This window comes from Melospiza georgiana, chromosome 1, assembly GCF_028018845.1.
Source record: "Melospiza georgiana isolate bMelGeo1 chromosome 1, bMelGeo1.pri, whole genome shotgun sequence".
NCBI lineage: Eukaryota > Metazoa > Chordata > Aves > Passeriformes > Passerellidae > Melospiza > Melospiza georgiana.
In genome coordinates, this window is record NC_080430.1 from 121846497 (window position 1) to 121871147 (window position 24651).

The following is a 24651-nucleotide window of genomic DNA, read 5'->3' on the forward strand; positions in this document are numbered from 1 at the left end:
GACCAGGCTGCATTCAAAATAAAGTCTTTCACTTCTGTGTTAGCAAGTCACTGTTTATTTTCCTTGTGAGGAACTATTGTTTCCCTAATCAATTGATATCCCAGCACTCTAGGAATGTAGTCATGCAGCTCAACTGACACGTAAACACCTGCAGCTAAGATTGATGCCATCCAGAGGGACCTGGACAAGTTGGAGAAGAGGGCCCACAGGAGTCTAACAAGAGTTTAACAAGACCAAATGCAAAGTGCAGTACATGGGTGGGGGCAACAGCTGATCTCAATACAAATCAAGAGCAGTCTTGCTGAGGAGGACTTTTAGGGGCTGGTGGATGAGAGGCTGGACATGATCCAGCAATGTGCACTTGAAGCCCAGAAAGCCAAAAATGTCCTGGGCTGCATGCAAAGCAGCATGGCCAGCAGGTTCAGAGAGGGGATCCTGCCCCTCTACTCTGCTCTGGTGAGACCCCACCTGCAGGGCCACATCCAGCTCTGGGGTCCTCAGCACAGACAGGATATCAGCCTGTTGCAGTGAGTCCAGAGGAGGCCACCAAGATGATTAGAGGGAATCCCTAAAGGGGAAAGGCTGAGAGAACTGGGATTGTTCAGCCTGGAAAACAGACAGCTTAGGGGTGACCTAACTGGGGCCTTCATTACCTGCAGGGAGCCTATAAGAAAGCTGGAGAGGGATTTTTAACAAGAGCATGTGGTGATAGGACAAGTAAAGATGGATTCAAACTGAAAGACAGTAGGTTTAGATTAGATATTCAAAAGAAATTCTTTACTGTGAGGCACCAGGACAAGCTGCCCAGAGAAGCTGTGAATGCCCCATCTCCAGAGGTGCTCAAGAGTAGGCTAGATGGGGCTCTAGGCTAGATGGGGCTCTAAGCAGCCTGGTCTAGTAGAAGGTGTCTCTGCCCATGGCATGGGGGATGGATCTTTAAGGTCCCTTCCGGCCCAAACCATACTATGATGCGAAATATGTATCAGAAAAAGGTGGTTAAAGATAGAAAAAATTTAAATCTAGAAGTGTATGAACAGTCCCAATAAACTCAACATATAAGGTCAAAAATTAAGCATTTAGGTGAACCAGAGAAGGTACATAAAAACACAGATAATCACATGTCCAGAACAATTTCTGCACAAGAAAATACTAAACAGAGAGGGAACCCTTAGGCTTGAAAAAGAGAGGTCTATAAAATCAAGCATAATATGAGAGTGATGAAGAGGGAATGATTATTCACTATTTGAGACTCACACAAGGAAATCATCAGGTTTAAAGCACAAGCCGCAGGAAATATTTTTTCCAAACAAGGCATAGTTAAATTGTGTAACTTATTGAGCATTGCGGATGCCAAGTATTTAAATGGGTTCAAGAGGGATTACACAAATGCATGTAGAAAACTTCTATTGGTGACTATAAAAAATTAAAAGGAAAAAAAAAAACCCTACAGTTTTGATGTACCAGATGCTTCAGAAGCCTGTGAAGTGATAACTGCCAGAAACTGGGGGGATGAAACATGAGGACATTTCTCACAGTTTTGCATCCCTTCCCTAAAGGGCCATGAGTGCCAGACACTGGAGCACGTGGTCTTCTGGGTTTGTCCAGGATAGCAGCTCTTTGCAGAGAAGCCTTACAGCTGTGGAGACAAGGAGTCTGCCAGGCTTCCCTGTAAGAGGAACCTCCAGGGTTAATCCAGAGTTTCTCTGGCCTTCACTGCAGCTCATTCTCATGACTTCACTGACTTGTGGGGCATAGAAGAGGAAGAGGGAAGAGTGAGAGAGCAGAAGGAGAGTGTCAAGACAACTAGGGCACCATTTGTGTTGCCTCTAGAAACTATACCATTTCCTCTACCTTCTAAAAAATTTTCCTCCAGAAAGCTACTGAGAGTTTTCTTGACAACACAGACAGTTTACAATGTCCGAATGTTTTTTTATGGCATGCAATGAACAAAATTTAAATACCAGTGCCAAGAATTAGAATGATTTACATCATTCTCTCCAGGGTGGAGCATACTCTATTCTCTACTCAGAGGCTCCGAATGTTCCCCATGCTGCTAAGCTGTGTTTGTCACCATAAATTAGAAGGCTTCCATTTAAAAATCTCTGAAGCTTTTGAAGCAGAGCAGGCTTGGTGGTGGGGAACAGGGGGTATGTATTCAAGTTCCTGAGGGAATCAACTGCTTGCAGCAGAGTCTCAGCTCCAGGCTCCTGCTGCATTCCTGCAGGTCTCAGTGCAGCCATTCATCTCCAAAGCGATAGCCAGAGCAAGAGGAGAATGTTTGATATTGTACCTTCTCAGTGTGAGCATTGCAAGTCTTTGGACCTGTTTTCACCTGCATTTCCAGAGATGTGGAGCCATACAAACTGAGGTTTCACACACTGTGTGGCTCTGCCAAGCCAATGATTGGGCCAGTCAGATGCTCAACCCATCGCCATCAGTTTAATGAATTACAAAACAAAGCACATTCATAGATCATAACATGATTCAGATACTTTGCCATTTCTTAACAGGGCTACCCAAATCCAGATGTTCAGGAAAATTTTGCCCAGACTCCACCACAGCCCCAGGAAATTCCTGAAGGAGAGCCATAGTTCTTATTATTTTTCCAGAGATAGATTTCCCTGTGCTGCTTTCCAGCAGCAAAAGAGCAATCCTATCAGGACCCAGAACAGCTAAGAACAGCTAGAACCAATCCATGATTTTTTTTTTTTTTCCTGGGCAGAGTAAAGCAAAATTACCCCAAAGACAACTATAAAAATTAGTGGACTACAACACTGTTTTCCAGTGTCATACCAAAACACTTTTTTTCTATATATAACAGGGAATGTATTAAAGAACAAAAAGCTTCCTTATTACTGTAAAAAAATTCTGTAGGCTGCAACTTTTAACTTGTATTTTCTGAGAAGTTGTTTTAACTATTGCAGGCTAAGTTTTCATACAGCTCCTGTAGCATCTAAAGGGAGATGTCCAAAAGCAAAACTCCCACTGAACAAGGATCTCCCATTGGCAGACAAAAGCTGAAATTTCAGTGCAGGAAACAATTTCATAAGCCTTTCTAACAAATAACTTCATTTTGAAAGCACTAAAAATTGATGGAAATAGAGAGAGCAGGTTTTCTGTATTTTCTCCCACCCCAAGTATTCAGCAAAGAAAGCAGCATCTGCCACAGCATAGCGTACTTGCCTACAAAACTGATCTCAGCAGAGGCAATCTGAGACTTACTTTGCACTCTCAAGGCTGCTTTTCATCTAAGGTGGAGCTCTTTTGGGCTAAGATGAAAGCTTTAATACTGAATGTCTACATTCTGTTCTCAGCCAGAAGTGAGGAAGTAGATTCTAGCCAAATTAGGACACCTTCCAAGCCCTGCACAATATTACCCAGGTTTTATTTCTATGTCAAAACTACAAGGAGATCGGTTTAATTCAATGCTCTGTTTTCTGAGTTACAGCACAAATGCTTCTTAAAAGACAACAAGTAATTTTGGCTGAAAGTGCAGCAAAAAAAGTGTCCTTTGGAAATGTTCTTGCTGGCTACCAGTCACCCCCAGTCACACGCAGCTGTCGCAGACTTTGGTGGCCTCTAGTGGCTGCTTTGTCCACATCCCAAACTCGTCACATGATTTGACTCCTAAGACTCCATCTGCTCCACCTCCCGTCCGTATTTGCTGGATCACTCCAAACCTGGCATCAGAGCGAGATGATGACATCGAGAGGTGCAGTAAAGATAAAGTAGCAGTTGTTACAATCATAGATGCCATGTACCCATCAAGACCTGTCCTCAACACTTACAGTAGGTTCCTGTCACCTGCCAGGTATAAACAGGGGCAAGGAGCTCTGGTTCTTTTAATTATGTGCTTTCCATTGATTTTCTGACACAATTTCTTTTTAAGCCACAGTTTAAGCTATGATGTCTAACAACAAAGTCAAGAGCAAGACGTGTCTTCATGAAAGACTAATGTTCACTTAACAGTCTTTCAATTAGTTTGAGGATTAAAAAGTTACAAATTCAGGTTTTTAAGAATGAAATATTTAGGTGGTTCAACAGTTCTTCAAAAGCAACAATCTGATGTGTCTCGAACTGAAGTGAATACAGAGCTCATGGGATCTGCAGACATCCCCTCTACAATGCACCAAATCAAACCTAATGAAAAGGAACATTCATGGTAAAAGTTTTCTAAAAGCAGTCTAACTTTCCCTAAATTGGGTACAGTTCTCAGGTCCCACCACATTGCCAAATCACCAACAGAGCAGTGTGGAGGCTCCAATTCAGATTGGATGAAATTTTGCTCTTCTGCATCAGGGAAACTGAAGCCTACAAAGGCTTTAAAAGCTGTTCAGCTGAAAGGAGTGGACACACCAGAATAGCAAGTTCCAGGCAGCACCAGACACTGCCCAGCACAGCTCCTGGTGTTCTCCAAGTTCATGGTTACTCTCTCAAGCTGGAAAGTTCTACTCAAAGGACACAAAATGCTGCACAAACATTACAGCAAGCAAGCCCCTCCTTCCCAAGAGGGAGGGCCCATGCAGTTTCTCAAGCTGACAAAAGGTTTGAAAGTCAGTCCTGAACTCGTGATAATTTTGTGCAAGTCCCAGCTCCAGCCCAAGTTACAAGCCATTCCTCTTTAGCTTAAGCAGATTTCTTGTCTCTGGTGCTCAATGGTTCAAGTGAATATCCCCAAACAAAACACCATATTTGCCTTTGGGCAGCATCTCCCTGACGCTGCTGCACTGTAAGCAAGGCCAGAAGCAATTGACACGCTTCCATTTTTGTAACAGACTATTCAAGCACAGCTTTAATTTGATACTCTTTATTATGATATCCAGGAAAACAATAACAAGGTGATTGCTTATTACAGCTTCCAGGGACTGGGGCTCCAGACCTCCTTGTCCTGGGTACACACACGCGCAGGCACACACACGCACGAAAGACAACCCTTGCCACAAGAACTTACAATCTACATAAACAAAACAAAGATAATGATTAATCGAGAAACAAAGAGGAGGAATCACCTGCGTGAGAACATGAGTTAAGTTTTGGCTTGGTTTCTAGTCCAGAGTTCAAGAGCTGAAATTCCTACCCTGTTACAGTATTCTTGTTACCATGGGCTGAATACTTATCTGTTGATTACAATGCAAGATACAGTCTTCAACATTTAAAAACAAATATAAGGAGACAAAAAGCTCTAGACCATAATTTTTCACGTGGTATACAGCAAAACTACAGTCTAGAGATTCAGAAATCTTGGGTGCCCAGTTTCCTAAATGAGAAAGGCAGTGAGAGTGAACTGCAATAAACAAAGCAAAACCATCCAGGAATATCAACTTCTGTTAAACCAGACTGACTAACATATTATTTTTTCAATTCACTATATCAAATTTCCCAATGCTCTTGTGTGTGGCATGAAGAAGTAACAACTGTGTTGTGCTGAACGATAATGCCTGACCTTTAATGTTAACCACAATAAACACAGACAAAGAATGAATACTGAAACACTATTGAATTATAAAGCTACACTTTAGCTGCTCTGATTCTGCAAAAAGTTTCAAACACAAAGAGAAGAAAAAGGAGTTGTCATTTCTGGCACTCACATCATAGACTTGCCATCCTTGAGCTGGATAAAACTAAAGTATCTGCAGAAACCTAAAATAAAAGTGACAGGACACATAGAAAGAGATCAAGAGCAAGTGCATTGGATTCAAAACTAGGCCGTATGCTTTTTTTTTTTAATCAGAAATAAAAGTTGTTGCCTTTTGAATTGGCAACATCAAAAGAGCTTCTCTAAAAGGCAGAAAGCAGTCAGCCTACTGCTGCTGCAGCCCAGCACTCCTCACACATTGCTCACCAAAGGGAATGGACAGGGGCAGATGCCAACAGCAGTCCCATTTCACTCACAACAGCACTTGCTATGTGGATGTGAGCTATATCCAAGTTGTATTGCAATTTATTCTTCCTAAAGAGTTTCAGTTCCCATTAAGGAGGTTCTGATGACACTCAACATATTGATGTGCATGTTTCTTTTGCACGTCTGATCCAGAAACACTCCAGCACTGATCCTATTTTAGCTCTGAAGAGCACACAAAATTCCTTATTGTGTACAGATTTAGGGTTATCAGATCCAAAACTGAGCAGTTCAGGGAGCAGTGTGAAGAAGGGGCACTCACCAGACATCCACCACAACAACTTACAGTATATAAAACAACCCCACCGACAAACCTACAAGCATGGGCTAATCCAGTGCTCTAAAGATAATCCACAGCTCGCAATGTAAGAAATTCAAATATGATGAACAGATGATAACTGACGTCAGTCCTTTGAAGTCTTTTTCTTTTTAAAGGATTTTCTAAATATTCCCCAAGCTTTCATTTTGTAGGACATTCTTATACCCTGCGCCAGAAATAACCTAAATATTTGCATAACAAGATTCAGGCATTAAACCACAGCCCCCCCTCCAGATGCCATCTCTGTATGCAGGCTCCCACTGGCCTGTAAATGTTACAAACATCACCACTGTCTCTACTTTGTGTTTAAGTCCCTTCAATACTGACATTTTCCAGACAGAACAATTAGGACAGCGATGATCACTGCACAGGGAGCCTATTGAAACTGCCAATCTCCAACATTTACAACACAGGCCCAAAGGCCTGAGTCACAAATGGAACCAAACCCAAGTATGACCTAGGAATCAGCTGGTGAACTTCCTGAAAACAGGAAAACAAACCAAGAGAAAACCAAACAATCCTCCCCTCCATGTACCAAGGCTCGCATACAGTGCAATTCTTGTGAAGCTCTCTGGAATACCTCCTCCAGTACATAAAGGATTGATGTAGGAACTAAAAAATCTCACACCAAAAAAGAAAAAAAACCCCATAATTTCCTGGCTGTTAAGGAAAGTAATGTTGTTTGTTTGATCCAGGACAATCCACAATTTCAAAATCCCTATTTCTCCTCTGCCAATGTCCTCTTGCACTGCTTGGAAACCCTGATGACAGATAAAAGGTATCTCAGTACAGTAAACCACAATGAGTAGCTCCCCTTCCCCCACAAGATATGAAAAAAATCCATTAATACTTAATGGATTTGGCATGTAGGAACTACCAGAGAGACCAGGCCCCTTCTGGTTCGGGTGACTGAAAGCGTTTAAAGATCTCCCACAGTGTAATCTAGTGTAATTTTTAAGCAACATGCTGTTGAAAGGGACAGATGCCTTAGAACATTGATCCTTACCCTGCAACTCTTCTTCTTGCTTATACATAATTACTTGTAAAACTCTGGGGTTACTATCAGGCAACTAACCCAATGGGAAAAACCCAAACATGCTTGTTTTCATATCAAGTTTTGCCCCAACAATATCAACTCAGGTGCAGTCAGTCAGAAATCTGCAAAGAACAAAGGACTGCAGATGTGTATTGACCCTTTTTACAGAAGTCCAATTACCTATACACAAGGACCACACTGCTTTTTATGATTCTGGGTACTATAACTCCATAAACACAACCAAAATTTTCAAAGAAAGAGTATTTAGAAAAAATACCAAATGCTTACCAATACCTGCTGATTTTCTAAATGCATCATCCCAATATACATAATTTACCTTCAGCATAACCTAAACTTAGAAGAAATAGCCTATGCATTTTCTCTGCTCAGCAAATTCCTTCACTATTCCTAAGTTTGGGCATGGGATCACCAGAAAAACAGTATTTCCAAAGAATATTTTCACATTCATGAATGATTCACACAGGAGAAATCAGTCTTTGCAACCAGTCAAGGAGAAAGTGCCCAGATGAAAACTAAAACTCTGAAAATTAATTTCAGCTGCTCTGCATTCCTTGTTTGTACTTTGAAATTAAATATAACTACTTTAAAAGTAAAATGATGGTTTTGAGAGAATATTCTGGCACATAAAACAAACACACATTCAGGGCTCAAAAAAAGGCTTGAAATCATCTGTTGTTAAATCTTGAAAAGTTTTGATAAGAAGGGGCAAAGAGAAAGAGGTTTAAGAAAAAAAACCCGAACCAAACAAACGCTATCCACTGTCTGTGTAATTATTCAATTCAAATCCATCTAAATGGACAAAGCTTTCTCTTTGTGGGACCTGGTAATTGATGAGGATAAATTAACTACTGCCTATTTTATTTGGCGTAGGATATAATAATGAACTCCTCAGTCATTTCCATTTCTAATTTTCTTGATGCCATAATAAAGAAAACATGACTAGACAACTAATATTCTTCCATCTTACTGAAACTCTGATTACAGCAAAGAGCCAAAACTGCAATAACATTTGAAAATCAATTTTAAGCCAAACAATACTCTAATGCTAAAACAAGTAATATCAAATTAGAAGTCTCAATATCTTCTAAGTTTGAGAGTTTCTATCCCAAGGCAGATAATTAAACAATACTGGTCTTGCCTCATCAAACATGATAAATATGTATTTTTAGTTATGAGAGAAGAGACAGAAAATAGTGGCTTCCAATACTCTAACCAATTTCTGGAACACCTGTTGTTACTTTCTATTACTTGGCAGATACCAACAACTCCTATAAGGCAATGATGAATATTAAGCCATTGTGGAAACAAAAGTGCTTTTGTAAATGTCCAAAGGACAAGAATGTCCGTCCATAAGGCCAAAAGGAGACAAAAAGCAACGTCAGTATTAACAGTCAAGAATACTTCTGAAGTTTTTGGAAATTAACCTGAAGTTTACATTTCAAGACTACTGTGTCAAAGAATGAGGTTAACAAGAAATAGTTTGCCTTAGGGAAACAACTATTACAACCCTCAGACTCCTAAAAGTCTTGAAGATCTCAAGAAGTACCTTAAATGACTGCTTCATAATTTGTTCCTCCACCCTTTATGATTCTTTCAGCCCCAGTGCAACCAGATATCACAAGCAAACTGATTTAGAGTCCAAGCACCATACTAGACACTTAAAATTTACCCCCTTTGGCTTAAGGTACAATTTGAGAGCAAGGCACACAGAATCTTTGAAGGTTCTCCTGGGAACATCAGACACAAAACATGATTTTGAACAAGTATATAATGTACACGAGTCTCAAAATTTCCGAGTTCCAGTTTTCCAGTTTTGTTGTCAGGTTGGACAGATTCACAGTTCTACCTGGGATGTCCCAGCACATGGGATCCCTACTTCTGCTGAAGCAGACTGGGCATACTCGAGGGCACCCTGCCCCAGAGCTCTCCAGCTAAGCAAGTACAAGTCTGCCAAGTCCGCTTCAGGAGCTGTGAACCAAATACTTGGGAATTGTGTCTGTAATCAGCTGAAACATGCAATAAATTATACTGTAATAACTCTAAACAGCGCTAAACAACTGAAGAATGGATAGTTGCTTGTAGTGAGGATTTTGTACTAGAATGTTTATTCTGAATAGTAAGCAATTGAACTGTAGAAAATACAGAATGCAGATTTATAATTTTGTTGGGTATAGATTCCATTATAATAACAGTTTTTAATTACAATTATTTTATTTATCAGCTTGATTGCTCATAATTACTCCTTAATCAATAAGCAGTTCAATACTTGGGTTAACTTGATAGACTAATTTAGCAACTTCTTCTTAGGACTGCAATAACTGTCTCACTCATTCCCAAGTGAAACAGGCTGAATTGCACCCATTCCAAAAGTCTACAGAGGAAAGATTATCTGCATAATAAACTGGAAAACTAACTGGACAAGGTTTCACATTGAATACAATTATGAAAGATAATGGAAAAATTCTTAAATTTAGATTTTTCCAGTTGCAGCAGAGGTCACAATAAATCAGTTTTAAGAAGCTGTAGCTTTTAAATATTTTTTCATAAAAATATATATAGGAGAAATCAAACTATTTCCTAACAGAGGTGAAACAAAGCAAAGCAGTTAGAATAAAGGAATGTTTCTCATCACTTGATCCATTTATCTAATTCCCTCTTCACGGAGCATTGATTGCCTCCCAAAACAAACACAGCACATTGTAATAACCTCCACCCGGAAAATCAGACAGACAAGTTTTCAAAGAAGGTCCAGTGCACACCAATTCTCCAAGATACATACACCTCAAAAGCACAGACAGAAGTGGACAGTGCTACTCAAATTACTCTCTCTATGACCATACACACTCCCTTCTAATTTTCAGGTGCTAAAAGCTATATCTCAAAAAGGTGTTGTGCTCCTTGTAAGAGATTTCTAACCAACAAACAATAAGACTCTGCAACGTTTCCAATTAGTTCAGTTTTGTTTTAATGATATGGGGCAATTCTTAGAGCAGACATTGTGCAGCTATAGTAACTACCAAATAAAGAGGTCTATTGGTGTGGTCTTGGAATCCCAAATTGAAATGTAAATTTGAGTCAAGGTAATTAGCTGAAAACCCAGAGTATCTGAATATGCATACAATGTTTTTACTTCAATTTTGCAATACTTTTTGAGGAACTTGGAAAAAGTGAAGTTGGTAGAACAGTATCACCAAGATTACAAAAACTGGAAGGAAATAATACACTGCAACAGTGATCCTCATTAAGTAAGTTATTTCATCACAGTAAATATTTAAAAAAGCGTCAATGTGTTTTAAAAAGTGTTGAATCCTCCCCCCAAGTATCTGAAGAGAGATAAACTTTTTCCTTAGTCAAAATGGTTTTTTAAAAAAAGTTTCTCAAAACAACAGCAATAATCAAAAAACATGAATTGTATTTTCTTTAATCCATAATATTTCTAGTGCTGAAGGGCCATCCATGTAAAAAGCAGATTCTTTGGGGACATTAGTCAATTAACTTAATAAAACCCAGTTTTACGAGGATTTATCCTTCCTGCTGCGAGGCGAGTCTGCTCCGTTTGAGGTCACTGTTCCATTTATTCCATTTTCTAGAAAAAAAGAAGAAATCACTCTTTAAGTACAGTGAGACACTTTGTATTTTATTACATTTTTGTGGGTCCTACACAAACAGCCTTTAACTTCTTTTCTGATGTACCCTCAGAAAAGAAGGTTAATTAATTATCATTCAGTGTGCAACAGCACAATGAAGTTTTTACAAAGTGCAATATTTAAAGTTTACTATAATAAACTCCAGAACCCTAATGTGACCAGACACTGAAATGAGTCCATTATATACATCTAGACTGAAAACCAACACCAGTTATGATATTTTAGAAGACATTCTGTGAAAAACTACAACTTGAGATGAGATGGTTCTGTGAAATTTTGGAGACAGACTATATACAGAGTTCTCTGCTACAGGTCTTAGCTATTTACCTCACCTATGTCATAATTCTTGTTAAAATTACACTCCTTTGCTTACTTTACAAGCACTCAAAACATAGAGGAAATCCTTTTTACACAGATATACCCACAATTTTTAAAGCATATATTTTAACATATTTAACTCATTTACATTATGATGAAGATATTTACATAGATAAGGCAGAAGTAAAACACCGGTTCAGATTTGCAATGAGTATGTGTAGGTGGAAAGAGCTCAAGATCAGGCACCTAGCTAAGAACACAAAGGTACTTGAGATGATAGTTTGTCCTTACATTTAGGTGTTTATTATTTCTTATTTATGTTGTAGTCTCATAGGTAGTGAGTTTTTAGTTTTTTACTAATAAGGTATAAAATGGTTAACAATTTTTTGTTATAAGGTTTTTTAAGGTTAAACTATTTCATTAAGAAATGATACTTAAATTATTTTCGCTTTTAATCTAATAACTAATTACTTGAAGCAATGTGGACTTTTTTGACTAATTACAAAATACTATTTAAACTTAAGAAGAAGGAAGAAGAAGGTAAAGAAGGAATAGTTTTTGCTTTAAAGCTTCTATCTTGTTCTATATATATTATTATACTTTAAAACTTCAAATTCTAAGTTTTTCACCTTGTGATATTACACACTTCTAATTAACTACACACTTGTAATCCTAGTGTTATCAATTAATTTTGGAAGCCTTCTTCATGGCTTCAGGTCAAAGGTATTGCTCTCCTGGGAGTTAGAGTGTGTCAGCACAGAAATCCTCAGCATCCACAACTCCAACACCCCCTTTACTCAGTTTCACCTCACCCAAGGAAACAGATGTTGCCTGACAGTGACTACATTTATAGAGCAGATCTAAAGAGCACAGTGCATAGCCAGCTACAATGCTTGCAGCCTAACATCTCTGCTCTGACTCAGATCACTCCGACTTCAAGCAAGAGCTGCTGGTTTTTTGGGTGCTTTTAAACAATTATTACGTAGACATATTTATATACTTTTATAAAGGACTGGTTAAACTTATTTTTCCATCCACAGATGTGCTGAAGGTCACTAGAGTGTGGACAGTCTACAAAAACAACTGTTGGCCTCCCTCTTTCTCCCACAACTCCCAAGTGCTCCCATTTGTGCAAACAAGCAACAAAAAAACCCAACAATGACAACCACACATGAGCAGGAGACCAGGCCCAAAGAGTCAAAGTCTGTTTGAGCACATATTGGCTGTAAATGACACCACCATTTTAAGCCTACATAAGGTGGTCTTTGGATATTTCTGAAAATGTTTGAATTGTTCTTAAGTAAAGAAACTTGCAAACAATTAATTAGACCCAAGCCAGCTAACTGAAATCATATTTTCCTAAAGAGTTTAGGTAAAACAACAAAGAACATGAATCAGCACATGTATATCCCACCTACATCACCAGCAGGATTTTTTTACTGTCATTTCTTGCTTTTGGCACAGACGAAAAGTAACACATTTTATTTTGCCCCGGCTCTCAAAAAAAACATTCAACCACACACACACACACACAAAAGCATTTTAAATAGTTCAATTGCATATATTACTCCTTCAAAACCACTGCTTTGCTGCATCCTATGCAAGTGTTTTGAATAGACAGGAATACTCAAAACAGAAGAATTTGAATGAACTGAGTTCTTTTATGTTCATTTAAAATAAGTAATACAATTCTTCAGTGTTCAAGACAGGCATATTCACAATTATTTTGTGAATTAACTGACTTTTTCACTGTTTGTTTACTATTTGCAAGTCTCCATTGAAGTAGGCTGAAACCCAGTAGATTCACTAAACTACATGAATTAAATAGATTAAGAGATTTTAAAAAGGAATTTCATTTCTGACTCCCTAATCAAGGCATAGATTTTAAAATTACTTGACATAAAATACTTAAATTTAAAAAAACCCTCCATATTGAGGCCATGAACATGAAGCTCTATTAAACAGGACACTTACACAGGAAACAACCTTCACTCCATTAAAAAAAAAATTCCAACTGAATTTTCAGATGAAAAAAAACCAAACACTACACAAAAGCCAAGTTGTGATAATTACAAATCATTCTAAAGGGAGTACTCTAAACCACATAATTTTAATAAAAATAGAAACTTGGGAGAAATAAAAAAAATACTGATCTCCCACCACAAATCTCAGTTCTCAGTGCAAATGGTCCTGACACACACTACTTTCAAAATATCAAAAAGTGGAACAGAGGTTGGTAATACATAACTGGGGGCAAAGGATCATGCTGAAGAAAGCTTTTGAAACAACTTCTGCCATTTTAAAAGGGTGCAGAAGTTATTCAAACTAGCAGTTAAATACATAGGAAGGAGTTGAACTGTTGGTGCAACAGATATACTGAAGTACAGGGATTTAATTTTTTTTTAAAAGAGCACAAAATTTTTTCTTGGAGGAAAGAGCGTTCTGTTCATCTCTTACACCATTTCCACAAAAAGGGTGTGACATAATGAAAAAGTCAAACCTGTACTCTTTATTTCCAAATGCTTTCACACAGGTTTAGAGTAGTAAGGTGTTATTACCTTTCCTTAAAGAACTACCAATTTCTGGTTTTTGTAAAAATAGTCCAACACAAAACTTTTTACTGGGTGGATCACCAAATCCTCTCTTTGCTCTAAACCCTCAGAATTTTGGGGCAATGAAAAAGAAGCTTGAAATCCACAGCAAAAAAATTTTACAAATGAATGTCTAAGAAGAGATCTAAAATTGCATCTGTTCCCTTTATATAAGGGAACAACACACAAGCATGACACATTTTGTTCCAAGTAATGAAATTATAGAGAATAAAAAATATCATGCTGCATTAATGAAAAATACCCCAGTAATTCCTTTATTTGGGCAGTTAGAAAACCCAACAATATATAGTGGTTTTTCTTTAAAAAAAAGAATTATTCTTCCCACAGTAATATTCCCCAGTACTGCTTCTCTAGCTGAGTCATCTCACAAGTTAAACACAAAATGCTTCTTTAGCGACCTAAAGTTGGTTTTGAGAAGTCAAGGGAACAGAAAAAATGAAACTACAAACCTCTTTCTTTTCTGGAGGTCTTTCCTTTAGCTGATACAAACTTCTTTTTCACTGACTGAGGCTGAGAAGAAGAATGCTCTCTCCACCTCCGAAGCTGGAAATTAATGAACTTCCACATCATAAATGCTTGGGTCATGCAGATGGAGGCCAGCACACTGATTCTAGAAACAAATAATAGGTAAAGTTTCATCAGTAAGTTTGCCTCATTATTCAAACAGAAAAGCAAGGTAGAACACCTCAGGATTTTGGGCAACTTCCACCCCCTCCTCCTGGTAACCTCCATTTTCTAAGCCAAGACTTGAGTTCACTTGCATAGGGTGACACTGGGCTTAAACACAGATGATCAAAACTAGATATAGAGCGATGGTCAAATTTTTACCCATCAAAACTGGCAAGTACTAGGTTTCTTTCCTGCTGTCTTTCTCAGAATTACTGTCAGGGTACCAAGCAGTAACAGATGAAAATTGATCAAGAGTGCCTTGCAGCTCAGAGTATCAATTTTGCAAGGTAATGCTGACATTGTCAAAGTTTCAATAAATTCTTTTTCTGCATTTATAAGAAGGTCAGGCAGTTGGATCACACAGCACAACAGGGGCCATAAAAAAAGCAGAGAAGGAAGCAGTAATCTTCAAATGATACCAAAGCTGCTCTGGGCACAAATACCTTGACCTCTAAGATATACTGAGAGCAATCGTATTTAGAATTCATTTTACTAACTTTAAAACATTTAAAAGTAGTGTCTGTAATTGGATATTCCTATTAATTCTACTGGTTTGTGTTTAGGGTTTTTTTTTTTTTTTGGTTGCTTGGGGTTTTTTTAACAAAGAAAAGAAGAGTAACCAGTTACAGATTTCTCAGCTATAGACTAAATTCAGTCAATTCATTTCACTGTGCCTTACAAATTTCTTACATGAGCTATTCCTATTGATCCCATTGGTTGCATGAAAACACTCAATCATTCAGAATTACTGGCAATAGTACCATACCACTTACATTGTGTATTTAACAGGGTTTACAGCACATGCTTAAGAACTGTTCCAGGTTTACTGTACCTAACAGCCAGGATGTTAAAGTTCCCAGTACTGAAATTCAGCTGCTGATCTTCTGCTCTTGCCAGTCCAAAGCCAAAAGTGAGGACTGAGAGAATCAAGGTGAGAAGCCTTCCCAAAACAAAAAGAACTGCCCACAGTGAAAATCTAGAAATAAAAACACCACAAACACTAAATCAACTTTCCATTCAAAACACATACACTAACAATACAAATGCTTACCTTTCACCATGCAAATTTGTTTGAAATCCAAGAACTTACCTAATTACATGATTTTGCATCTATCTTAAATGCATCTTGTATTATATTATGAGAACTGATTTCAACTCAATTGAAAGCGCTTTCCAGCACTATTAGAACAAAAGCACATTTTTAGTTCCTATGGAGGTGGCTATATTAGCAATCTATCCTGTTTCTTTCTCTACAAAATTTAAAATAAACCCCACATTAGTATACATTGAGAGATTTTATTTCATTTAATACTGCTACTACTATTTACTTAAATAGACTAAAGCAAGGTAGAAAGTATACTGATGGTTTAGAAATATAAGTACTAACACTAGTCTGGACAACTGTGGTTGCTTAAGAAACACTGTTTGAACTCCCTTGTAATTTTACTTTCTGGTCAGTTAAATGCAAAAGGCTCTCAGACAGACATTACAAGAACTTTAAAGATACAATTTTAAAGACTATTTACCCTTTCTGGTATTTTTCATCACTGAAGTAGAAAAGACGGGATATGTGGAAAAGAAATTCAACGAAGTAATGCAATACCAGAAGAACAAGTCCAAGGTGGGTCAGACTATCAAAACAAATAAAACAAACATTCAGACCTTTTGTTAGATATTTAAGGCAAAGAAGGGAGTCAGCAAAAGTTTACAATTGACTTACTTCAAGAGATAGGCTCCAGCAATATGAAAGAGGTAAAGTCCAATGTAGACAATCTGGCGAAAGATATCCTCCTATTTGGAAGAAAAAAGTGACCATGTGTTATATACAATGTTACACAGTATTGTACTGTGTTATCTGTTATTACAAACTATTCCCTAGTCTTGGAAAATTGTTCTTGTATCAGCTACCTCAACATGGCCTGGTTTGGCACTGAAACACTCAGCCTGGATCATCTAATTCCACACATAACTGATTGCTCATTTACCAGTCATATTCAGTGTCCTACATATGCTACTGTGAGAAAAGGCATCAAACATGGAAAGATGCTTTTAAAAAGGATCTACTTTTATTTGTTATGACCACTGTGAATATATACAAATTATTACATTTCTTATTTTGCATCTATTACTGTACCATCAGATTCTACAGTTCCACATGTTTGCTGCCCATCAAATTGTTAGATTGTTACAGAATAAAATAACAGTCTATGAATCAAAATGAGAGGTTTTCCAAGTGTTGACATAACTTTTAAAAATTCAAGGCCATCCAAAATTCTGGCACACTGTTTCTGGCAAATACAGAGAATATTGTTATTAACCAGTCATGCTAAAGCACATGGTCCCACTTTAAGTCAGGCTTTCGTCAGCCCTATTGAACTGAACGCTTCATGGAGATGAAATAATAAAGAGGAAGATACACAGCACATGGAAAGCAGATTGTGCCATCTGTGAACAGAGGGACCACTGAACCATGCCAGATCACAATAAAAATCTCTTTTGGAGTGGTAGCAGAGTACATTCAGTTGTGCTTAAGAAACTCCTATTTGGAGAGATTCTCTAAACTTCAAGTAAGGATCTTTAGCTTGGATCTTTTAAGGATCCTTTTTACAAGGATCTTGTAAAAAGGGCCTAAAATTTTAGTCTTACAAGAGCTATACTATGTTATTCAATACTCAGTATCACATTCAACAAACCCACAGAATTAATTATGACAGCAGCAAACATCACACATAATACACAAAGAGCAGGTGGAGAAAGGCCTACTATAAATTATCTGAAAGAAAATGAAAAATTGGTTATTTCAGATAAAGACACAGCAAGTACAAACGGTCAGTTTCTACAAGCACAACCAGGACCAGCCTACAACACTTTAACTTTAGAACTGAGATAACATTTTAACAGCCCATGCTGCCTGCTTAGACAAACTGTCAGAGACTGAAGGCCTTTTGGAAGAATGCACAAGGTTCACATGACAACAGAGGAACCAGAGCTGAGAAGTTATTTTCTTGTTTATATCAGCAAGACAGATAACTGGAGCTGAGTAAAAGCAGCCAGTTTGTTCAAAAGAAGGAATAAGGCAAGTAAACCAAGATAGCAGAGGTTAAGCTGTGGTTGAAGAAATATCAACCATGCTAAAAAACAAACGAACTATCACTCTTTAAACTTAATGCAAAAGTCAAAGGGCACAATTTCAAGCAGTGACCAAGTAAAACACTGCTATTCAACACACAGCATTTAGGCCACTTGTGACAGCTTTCTTGAAGTTATTTTAAGAACAATCTCCACACTTGGCTGTGAAGTCAAATTTGGAAGGTATCACTATCACAATAAGAGAACATCAGCTGCAGTGCATCTGCAAAACAATACTCATATTGCATATGAGCAGCACAAAAAGAGTGCATTTTGTTACTATTTTACTAAGCCTCTTCTAGGCTCCTGTACAAGGACCTGTGATTATGTAACACCTATGTTTAATTTTCTTCAATAAAGCAGAACTGGCAACAGAGATGCAGCCTGCTCACAGAGCACCAACAGTCACAGAATGGCTTGGGCTCAAAGACACCTTTGTAGATCACTTAGTCCAACCACAGGCTAGGTGATCTACGAAGGACATCTGTCCCTTGACCAGGTTGCTCAAAGCCCCATCCAGCCTGACCTTGAACACTTCAAATGAAAGCAAATTCACAACTTCTCTGCATTGTTGAGAACTGTCATTGTTGGGCATTGTGTTCCAGGGTCTCACCATCTTCATCACAAAGAATTTCTTCAAATCTACTCTAAACCTAATCCCAAAATAATTGTTCCTACAGACCCCAATAAAAAGTCTCCATATTTCTTATAAGCCTCTTTCAAACAGTGAGAAGCCACAATAATTCTCCCTGGAGCCTTCTCTTCTCCAGGCTGACCAACCCCAACTCTCTCAGCCTGCCTTCACAGAAGGGGTGCTCCAGCCCTCTGTTCATCTTCATGGCCCTCCTCTGGACCCACTCAAACTGATCCATACCTTTCTTGTGCTGGGGACCCCAGAGGTGGATGCAGCACTCCAGGGGCAGTCTCACCTTCCCTCAACCAGCTGGCCACTGCTTGTTATGCAGTCCAGGTGACACATGTTTTTTTTGGGGTGCAAAGGTACATTGCCAGCTCACATCCCATTGTCATCCACCCATTTAAATGCTATTTAAATCAAACCCCAGACTTTCATACTCCTTTGATGTATAGAATTATTCACAGTTTATATTCTACACCTATATCATGATTCATGAAGCAGCTGTGATTTTAGCGAGCCTATTCAGACTATCAGTCCTGAGAAACAAAGGGAAAAAACCCCAAGAGTTGAAAAGAAAATATCACAATCACTTCCTTGAGGGAAAATTCTTTCAGTGCATGAGAAACACCAGTAATTTTTATTTACACAACAGATATTTAGCAATTTTACTTCAATTAGATTTTAACTGTAAAGAAAAAAAGCCACCTTGTTCTGGAGTTCCTTCCATTTACATTTTGAACTTACTTTTTTAGTTTTCTGAAAGTACAGTTCTGGAAAAGCATGAAACCAGTATGCCAACTGTAAGATGTAGAAAAACTTCATTTGAAACCTGTACAATACAGCAAGAATTGAAGAATATTATTCATCATGAATGAACTTAGAACATTTCAGAAGCTTCTAGTGAACTCATTTTATCTCTCTCTTAAAAAAAATAAAAAATACAGACCCTTCATGCCAGCCAAGTCTAAACTAATATCTTCAATAATAAAATCATTCAGACAAAGCTTGCAAAAATGGAATTCTTTAAGGAAAAGCCTACATAAAAAGAACTTTGTATGCTACAAGTTGTCAAAGAATCGAGCCCACATAAATACAACCAAAACCACATTAGTGACTAATATAGTTTTACAAACTACTTATCCTACACAGATTGTACATGACACACCCTAGGCTTAAAACAGTCCCCCCTGTCTGTCCCCCAGCAATCCTGGAAGGAAGAGGCCTTACGGAATCAGAGTGTGCGGGTAGTCCCTCCACAGAGACGTTGGATCTGATATATAGTTCTCCTACAAAAAGAAAATAACAAAAAAACCCCAATAAACACTCTAAGATGTTACTTTCTAGTCAGAAATAGTGAGTGGACGCACATATATGCATTTATGTAAATGCACAAGTGTACACACAAAAATATTCATATACACATACACAAGTAAAAGCTGCAGATCCATAAATTTTGTTTTAGAAAATCCCCAAGAAATCACAAATAAACAAAACCAAAGCAACCCAGAAAACAAATCCCCAAAACAAAAGACAGCTGCACTGGCTTAAGAAAATAAAAAGCAACCAAACAAATCAAGTGATTATTCAAGACAGAATATCCTTATGAGATGGAAATTATTCCAGGATTACTATGGCCAAAAGTCTTCTCTTATAAACTGCTGACAAACTTTGAACTTAGAACTAAGACAAAGAGAGGTTTTCCTGGAGTTTTTATGTTAAAATAAAGAAAATCATAAAAAAGGCACAGCCTTCCCTTTCTATGAGCTAAGCTCATACACGTCCAGCCACCAGCAAAGGGTATGTCACCTAAAGGCACACAGTGACCTGAGGTTACAACAGTCTGTCATATACCCATCCCCTGGTGTCCAGAATGCTGTGTATGGTTCCTAAACATTTATTTTATATTAATAAAACAACATAAAAAAACTACAGAGAATTAAACACCATTATAAAGTTAAATGATTTTATCTTATTCAGTTTGACAGTAAATCTATTCAAGACTGAGCAACAGTAACACTACTGACTTACACTCAGTTATGACTCAACTCACACAGAATCCTTAAACTTTTCCCCACTTTTAAAACCAGCTAAAACCAGAAAAATAAACCAAAATCATATTTATCATCAACATAAGTGAATTTTTGGAAATCTCATAACGAAACAGAAGAGAAAGCATACTTACAGAGACAAGAATACTCGTTCCCCAAACACAGGAGAAAAGGTAGAATGCACTGAGTTGCCCAGACTCATTGAACTTGCTATGCTTTGTTTTTGAAAAGTGCATTTTCCTGTTAATTTTCTGAAATGAAAGTCCACTGTTATTTATATGCTGCAGTACTTCACATTCATTTAGTAACTACATTAGATTACCTTGAAAGTTTAATGCATGTTTTTACAGTTAAAAATTTTAATGAAGAAATTTACTTTAAGGTTAATAGTCTTAAAGTCTAATTAAAACCCAACAATTATCTTGATGAAAGGAATGAATATTTTGTACTTACATCCAGTACATACTCCTGAATTATAGCATGTATGATTATTGCTACAAGCATGTAAAAGAAAATTGTAGCCAAGTCTTTGATGCCATAGTAATAGAGAGAGATTGTTTCAGCAGATTGTTCTTCTAAAAGACAAAGAGAATTAACTGTTAGGCACCAATACAGTTTAATGGTTCATAAGTTTATTTCTCAGAGTGAAGTCTTTCAGACAGAAGTAGCTGTAGTCAGCTGAACAAGTAAAAGTCAAATTAAACTGCCATCATGAACTAGGTCACTAAACTGTTTATAGTTATCTTCTCCATCACATCACAAACTCAATTTGACTCTGGAAAGATGCTATAAAACTAAAAACTTAAGTGCATTTAGGAAGCTTATCCAAATACACTGAAAGTGGACAATAAAAATATGCTAAACCACCACCCCACTTTGACTATTAAAAATTATCACCTTCAAAGGCAGAGTAAGAACTCATGTGACCTTATCTACCAGAAAGATGGTGTTTCAGCACGAAGGACAAATCCAGCAGAAAAGAAACATTGTCTCTAACTTAATTAGCTAAAACAGTGTTTTAATACAAATAAAGTGAAATCCTTGAAAGCTGCTCGTTATCTATTGAAGTTGACAAGTTAAATTGACTAGTTCCCTTCTGGACAAGTCTAGGAAGCAGGGCACACTGACATGTCTGATACACTGTCTCCTCACTAACCTCTGCAAGATACATACCTGTGGCAGGAATGGTAACATTATACTGAAGCGTAACAAAAATGACGGCTGCTTTTGCTGTAATCTAAAAGAGAAAAAACCAAAGGTGCTGTAAATTCTCATGGAAATAAACTACATTAAACTGAAAACATTTGCCCATAGTTTTGGCACCCTTGCCCAGCATGCTTGCCTCCTCCCAAAAACCTGACTGACCTCCCATTATCTCAGCACTGCACCTGACTTTCCAAGGGCAGCACACATGGCGTGGTCTCTGTGGGTTTGTTTACAGAACGCTCAACCTGCCAAATGAAAGATCCTTGAAAATGTTACTTACACACAGCCTTTCATACAACACTGAAGTGAAAACACATGCTACAATTCTGTCTTTAGTCCACACTGTATTATTACATTAACAGAATGTACAATATCATGGAGTCCCTAGACCAAGATGCACTCAGCAGTGGCTGAGAATAAACTTTATTTAAAAGTACTTTTCTTATTTGACAAAATTTGGAAGTCAGTTATCATATTCATAAATCTGTGGGTGATCTGAAAAATGTGGACAGGGAAGGAAAAAAGGCATATACAACAGAAAACAATTTCAGGCCAGTGGGATACCAACTCAGTACAATTACCAGTCTTTTGACCCTGGGGATCCTTTGGCAAGAAGCATAAAACAAATTTAATTAAATTTAGCAGTAGTGGTACTACCCCTTTATGATAAGCTGTAAGAAAAACCAGAATGAATAAAAACAGTTTGAAGAGAAGATGTCCCAATGGCTTTCTTTGAGAAGTGGGGTGGAGATGTTCTAAAATCCCCAATACATAAAATGGAGTGTAAGTTCTTATTTGACAAAAAGCAGAAACTTATTTTTTACTATAACACATTTTAATTGAATCCCAACATGAAACAACATGCCCTAAATGAGAGGGAAAAGTAACTGTGCTTCACCATAGTTCAGACAGATACCTTTGTAGATCACCTAATAGATCTGATCTATCACATAGACCAGATGGTTTCTCATTGCTGTAAAAACTCAGCACCTATGTGGTAATTAATAGGGCTGGCAAAAACCCCAAGCTCCTTAAGTAATCCTGGAAGGACATACTGAGCATCTGAAGATAATGACTAGGTTACTACTAGTATTAATTATTCACAGGAAGTGAGATTTTTAAAACCATTGCTTTGTCAACAGGCCCTAGATTTTCTATGAAACCCTGAATATGTGGCAGACTGTTCAGACCACGTAACTTCAGGGAATCCAACTAGTTTGCTCAAATTAGTGAAGTTGCCTTGGGCTCCCTATTCATCAAGGGAGCCCTCAGAGGACAATTTGAAACAGTGCTCAATTCTGAGCTGCCCTTTGAAGGCTCTGTCAGCTAATCTCAATACTAGAATTGTACAAGTCAGGCAGTGTAAACACCTTACCATACCAACATCAACCACAGCAAGTGATTTCCTGTACCTGTATCAAAGCATTTAAAAAATTGCAACATACCACATCTGTACCAACAATGACACATGGCCTTTTTTTACACTGGGTTAGAAAACACAGTGGGTTAAAAAATCCGGAAACAAAATAATTCAGCACATTCAATCCCTCAAAACCTCTACCCCTACCAGTAATACTGTTAATACAGTAAGCCTGATGTAGGCACCAAAGGAAACAGTTTAGATTTACCTCTTCAACTTCATTCCCCAGGAAATCACCATATAACAGTTATCTTGGTAATTTTTGATAGCAACCCCTAAAACAACAGTGTAGCTGGTCTGCCCTGTTCTATCTATCTATCTATCTATCTATCTATCTATCTATCTATCTATCTATCTATCTATCTATCTATCTTCCTAACTCCACTGGCTTTTAGTGCTGAGCTGTAACAACAGCTGGATGAAACCATCCTGAAAACCATGACAGAAAGGTCCACAACCCTTAACAACTGTCTGAAATAAATGTCTGAACAAATGCCTAGAACACCAGAAACATTTAGTCAACACCGTTTTAATTTGATGATCGGTGATCTTAGATCACTGATAACGTTTTGGCAGTCACACAGGTGAGTTACCTTTCCAGCGCCAAAAAGGCGCGGTTTAAAGCATCTGCATTCAACATGGGGGCCCAGAGAGCGGAGGGCCTGCAGCAGGGCCGGCCCTCAGGCTGCAGGGAGCGCTCCCCTCCGCCGCTGCCAGACCTCGGCGCGTCTCCGAGGCGGGAGAACGGCGGGGGTGCCCAGCCCAGCCCAGCCCAGCCGAGCCACACGGCGCCCGGAGCGCCCGGGAGCCCCGGGATGCTCGGCGGGCAGGGGGAGCGGAGCGGCGGCCCTAAGGACACGTCACCGCTGCTCTCCCTTCCCTTCCCTTCCCTCCCCGCCGCGCCGCCCGCCGGGAGCCGTAGTGCCGGCGGGGCCCGGCGGGGCCGCGCACACAAAGAGCGGGGGATCGGCTGTGGCGGCCGGGCCTCGCCCCCCGCCCCCTCCCCGCCGTGCCGCGCACTCCTCCCTCCCTCGCCGGCTGCCACGTAACCCCGCCGCCCGCCCGCCCGCCCGCAGCAACTGCGCCGCCCGCTCCCGGCCCCGCACGGCCTCCCGCCCGCGGCGGGGAGCGGGACCCGCTCCTGGCGGCAGCCGCGGCTGCGCCTGCCCAAGCCGCGGCGGGAGAAGGGCGTTCCGCCCGGGGAAGCGGGGATGCGCCGCGGGGAGGGCGGGCGCCCGCGGCGGCTCTCGGGCGGCGCGGCGGGCGCGGGGGTCGGCTGCTGTCCCCCCGTACAGCGGCTCGGGCGTGGGCCGGCGAGCAGGTGCGCCGGGAGCAGCCGCAGGGTTCCGCCGCAGCCCGCACAGCATCCCCCGCTGCCGCGGCACTCCCGCGCCCTCCCTCCCCTCCAGCACCGAGAGCCTCCGGCGGAGTGGGAGGAAGCGGGAAGAGGACCCCCGGGGGGGAAGGGTCGGTGCCGCCTCACCTCGAACATGAGCCCCAGCAGGAAGATCATAGCCATGCAGGAGACGATGTCCGCATGGTTCTGCACGATGAACTCGTGGCTCAGCACCGGCGGGTTCTTGTTGCTCTTCTTGCGGATCGCCATGGCGGGCCGGGAACTGGGCGCCGCCGCCGCCGCCGCCTCCCCGCTGCCAGCACAGCTCCTCTGGCCGCGGCCAGGAAGAGGCGG

General features: G+C 39.5%; 1 protein-coding gene across 1 annotated transcript; it reads right to left on the bottom strand.

Annotated features, from left to right (window-relative positions):
* Window positions 1-4791: 4791 nt before the first annotated feature.
* TRAM1 (translocation associated membrane protein 1) lies at window positions 4792-24651 on the bottom strand. Its single transcript, XM_058020523.1, has 11 exons — window positions 24445-24651; window positions 21509-21572; window positions 20789-20910; window positions 20470-20586; window positions 19515-19573; window positions 19032-19116; window positions 16242-16312; window positions 16048-16152; window positions 15354-15497; window positions 14302-14462; window positions 4792-10861 (listed from the first exon to the last, which is right to left on the bottom strand). Exons 1-11 carry the CDS (start codon window positions 24565-24567, stop codon window positions 10788-10790), a joined length of 1125 nt encoding a protein of 374 aa, XP_057876506.1. The 5' UTR covers window positions 24568-24651; the 3' UTR covers window positions 4792-10787.

Excerpts from the sequence above, each read along its gene's own strand:
- TRAM1 (XM_058020523.1), bottom strand. The coding sequence starts at position 24,567 with ATGGCGATCCGCAAGAAGAGCAACAAGAACCCGCCGGTGCTGAGCCAC. Across the intron at positions 16,313-19,031 it reads ACTTTCAGAAAACTAAAAAA|GAGGATATCTTTCGCCAGAT; the intron begins GTAAGTTCAAAA and ends TCTTCCAAATAG. Across the intron at positions 15,498-16,047 it reads GATGAAAAATACCAGAAAGG|ATTTTCACTGTGGGCAGTTC; the intron begins GTAAATAGTCTT and ends TTTTATTTCTAG.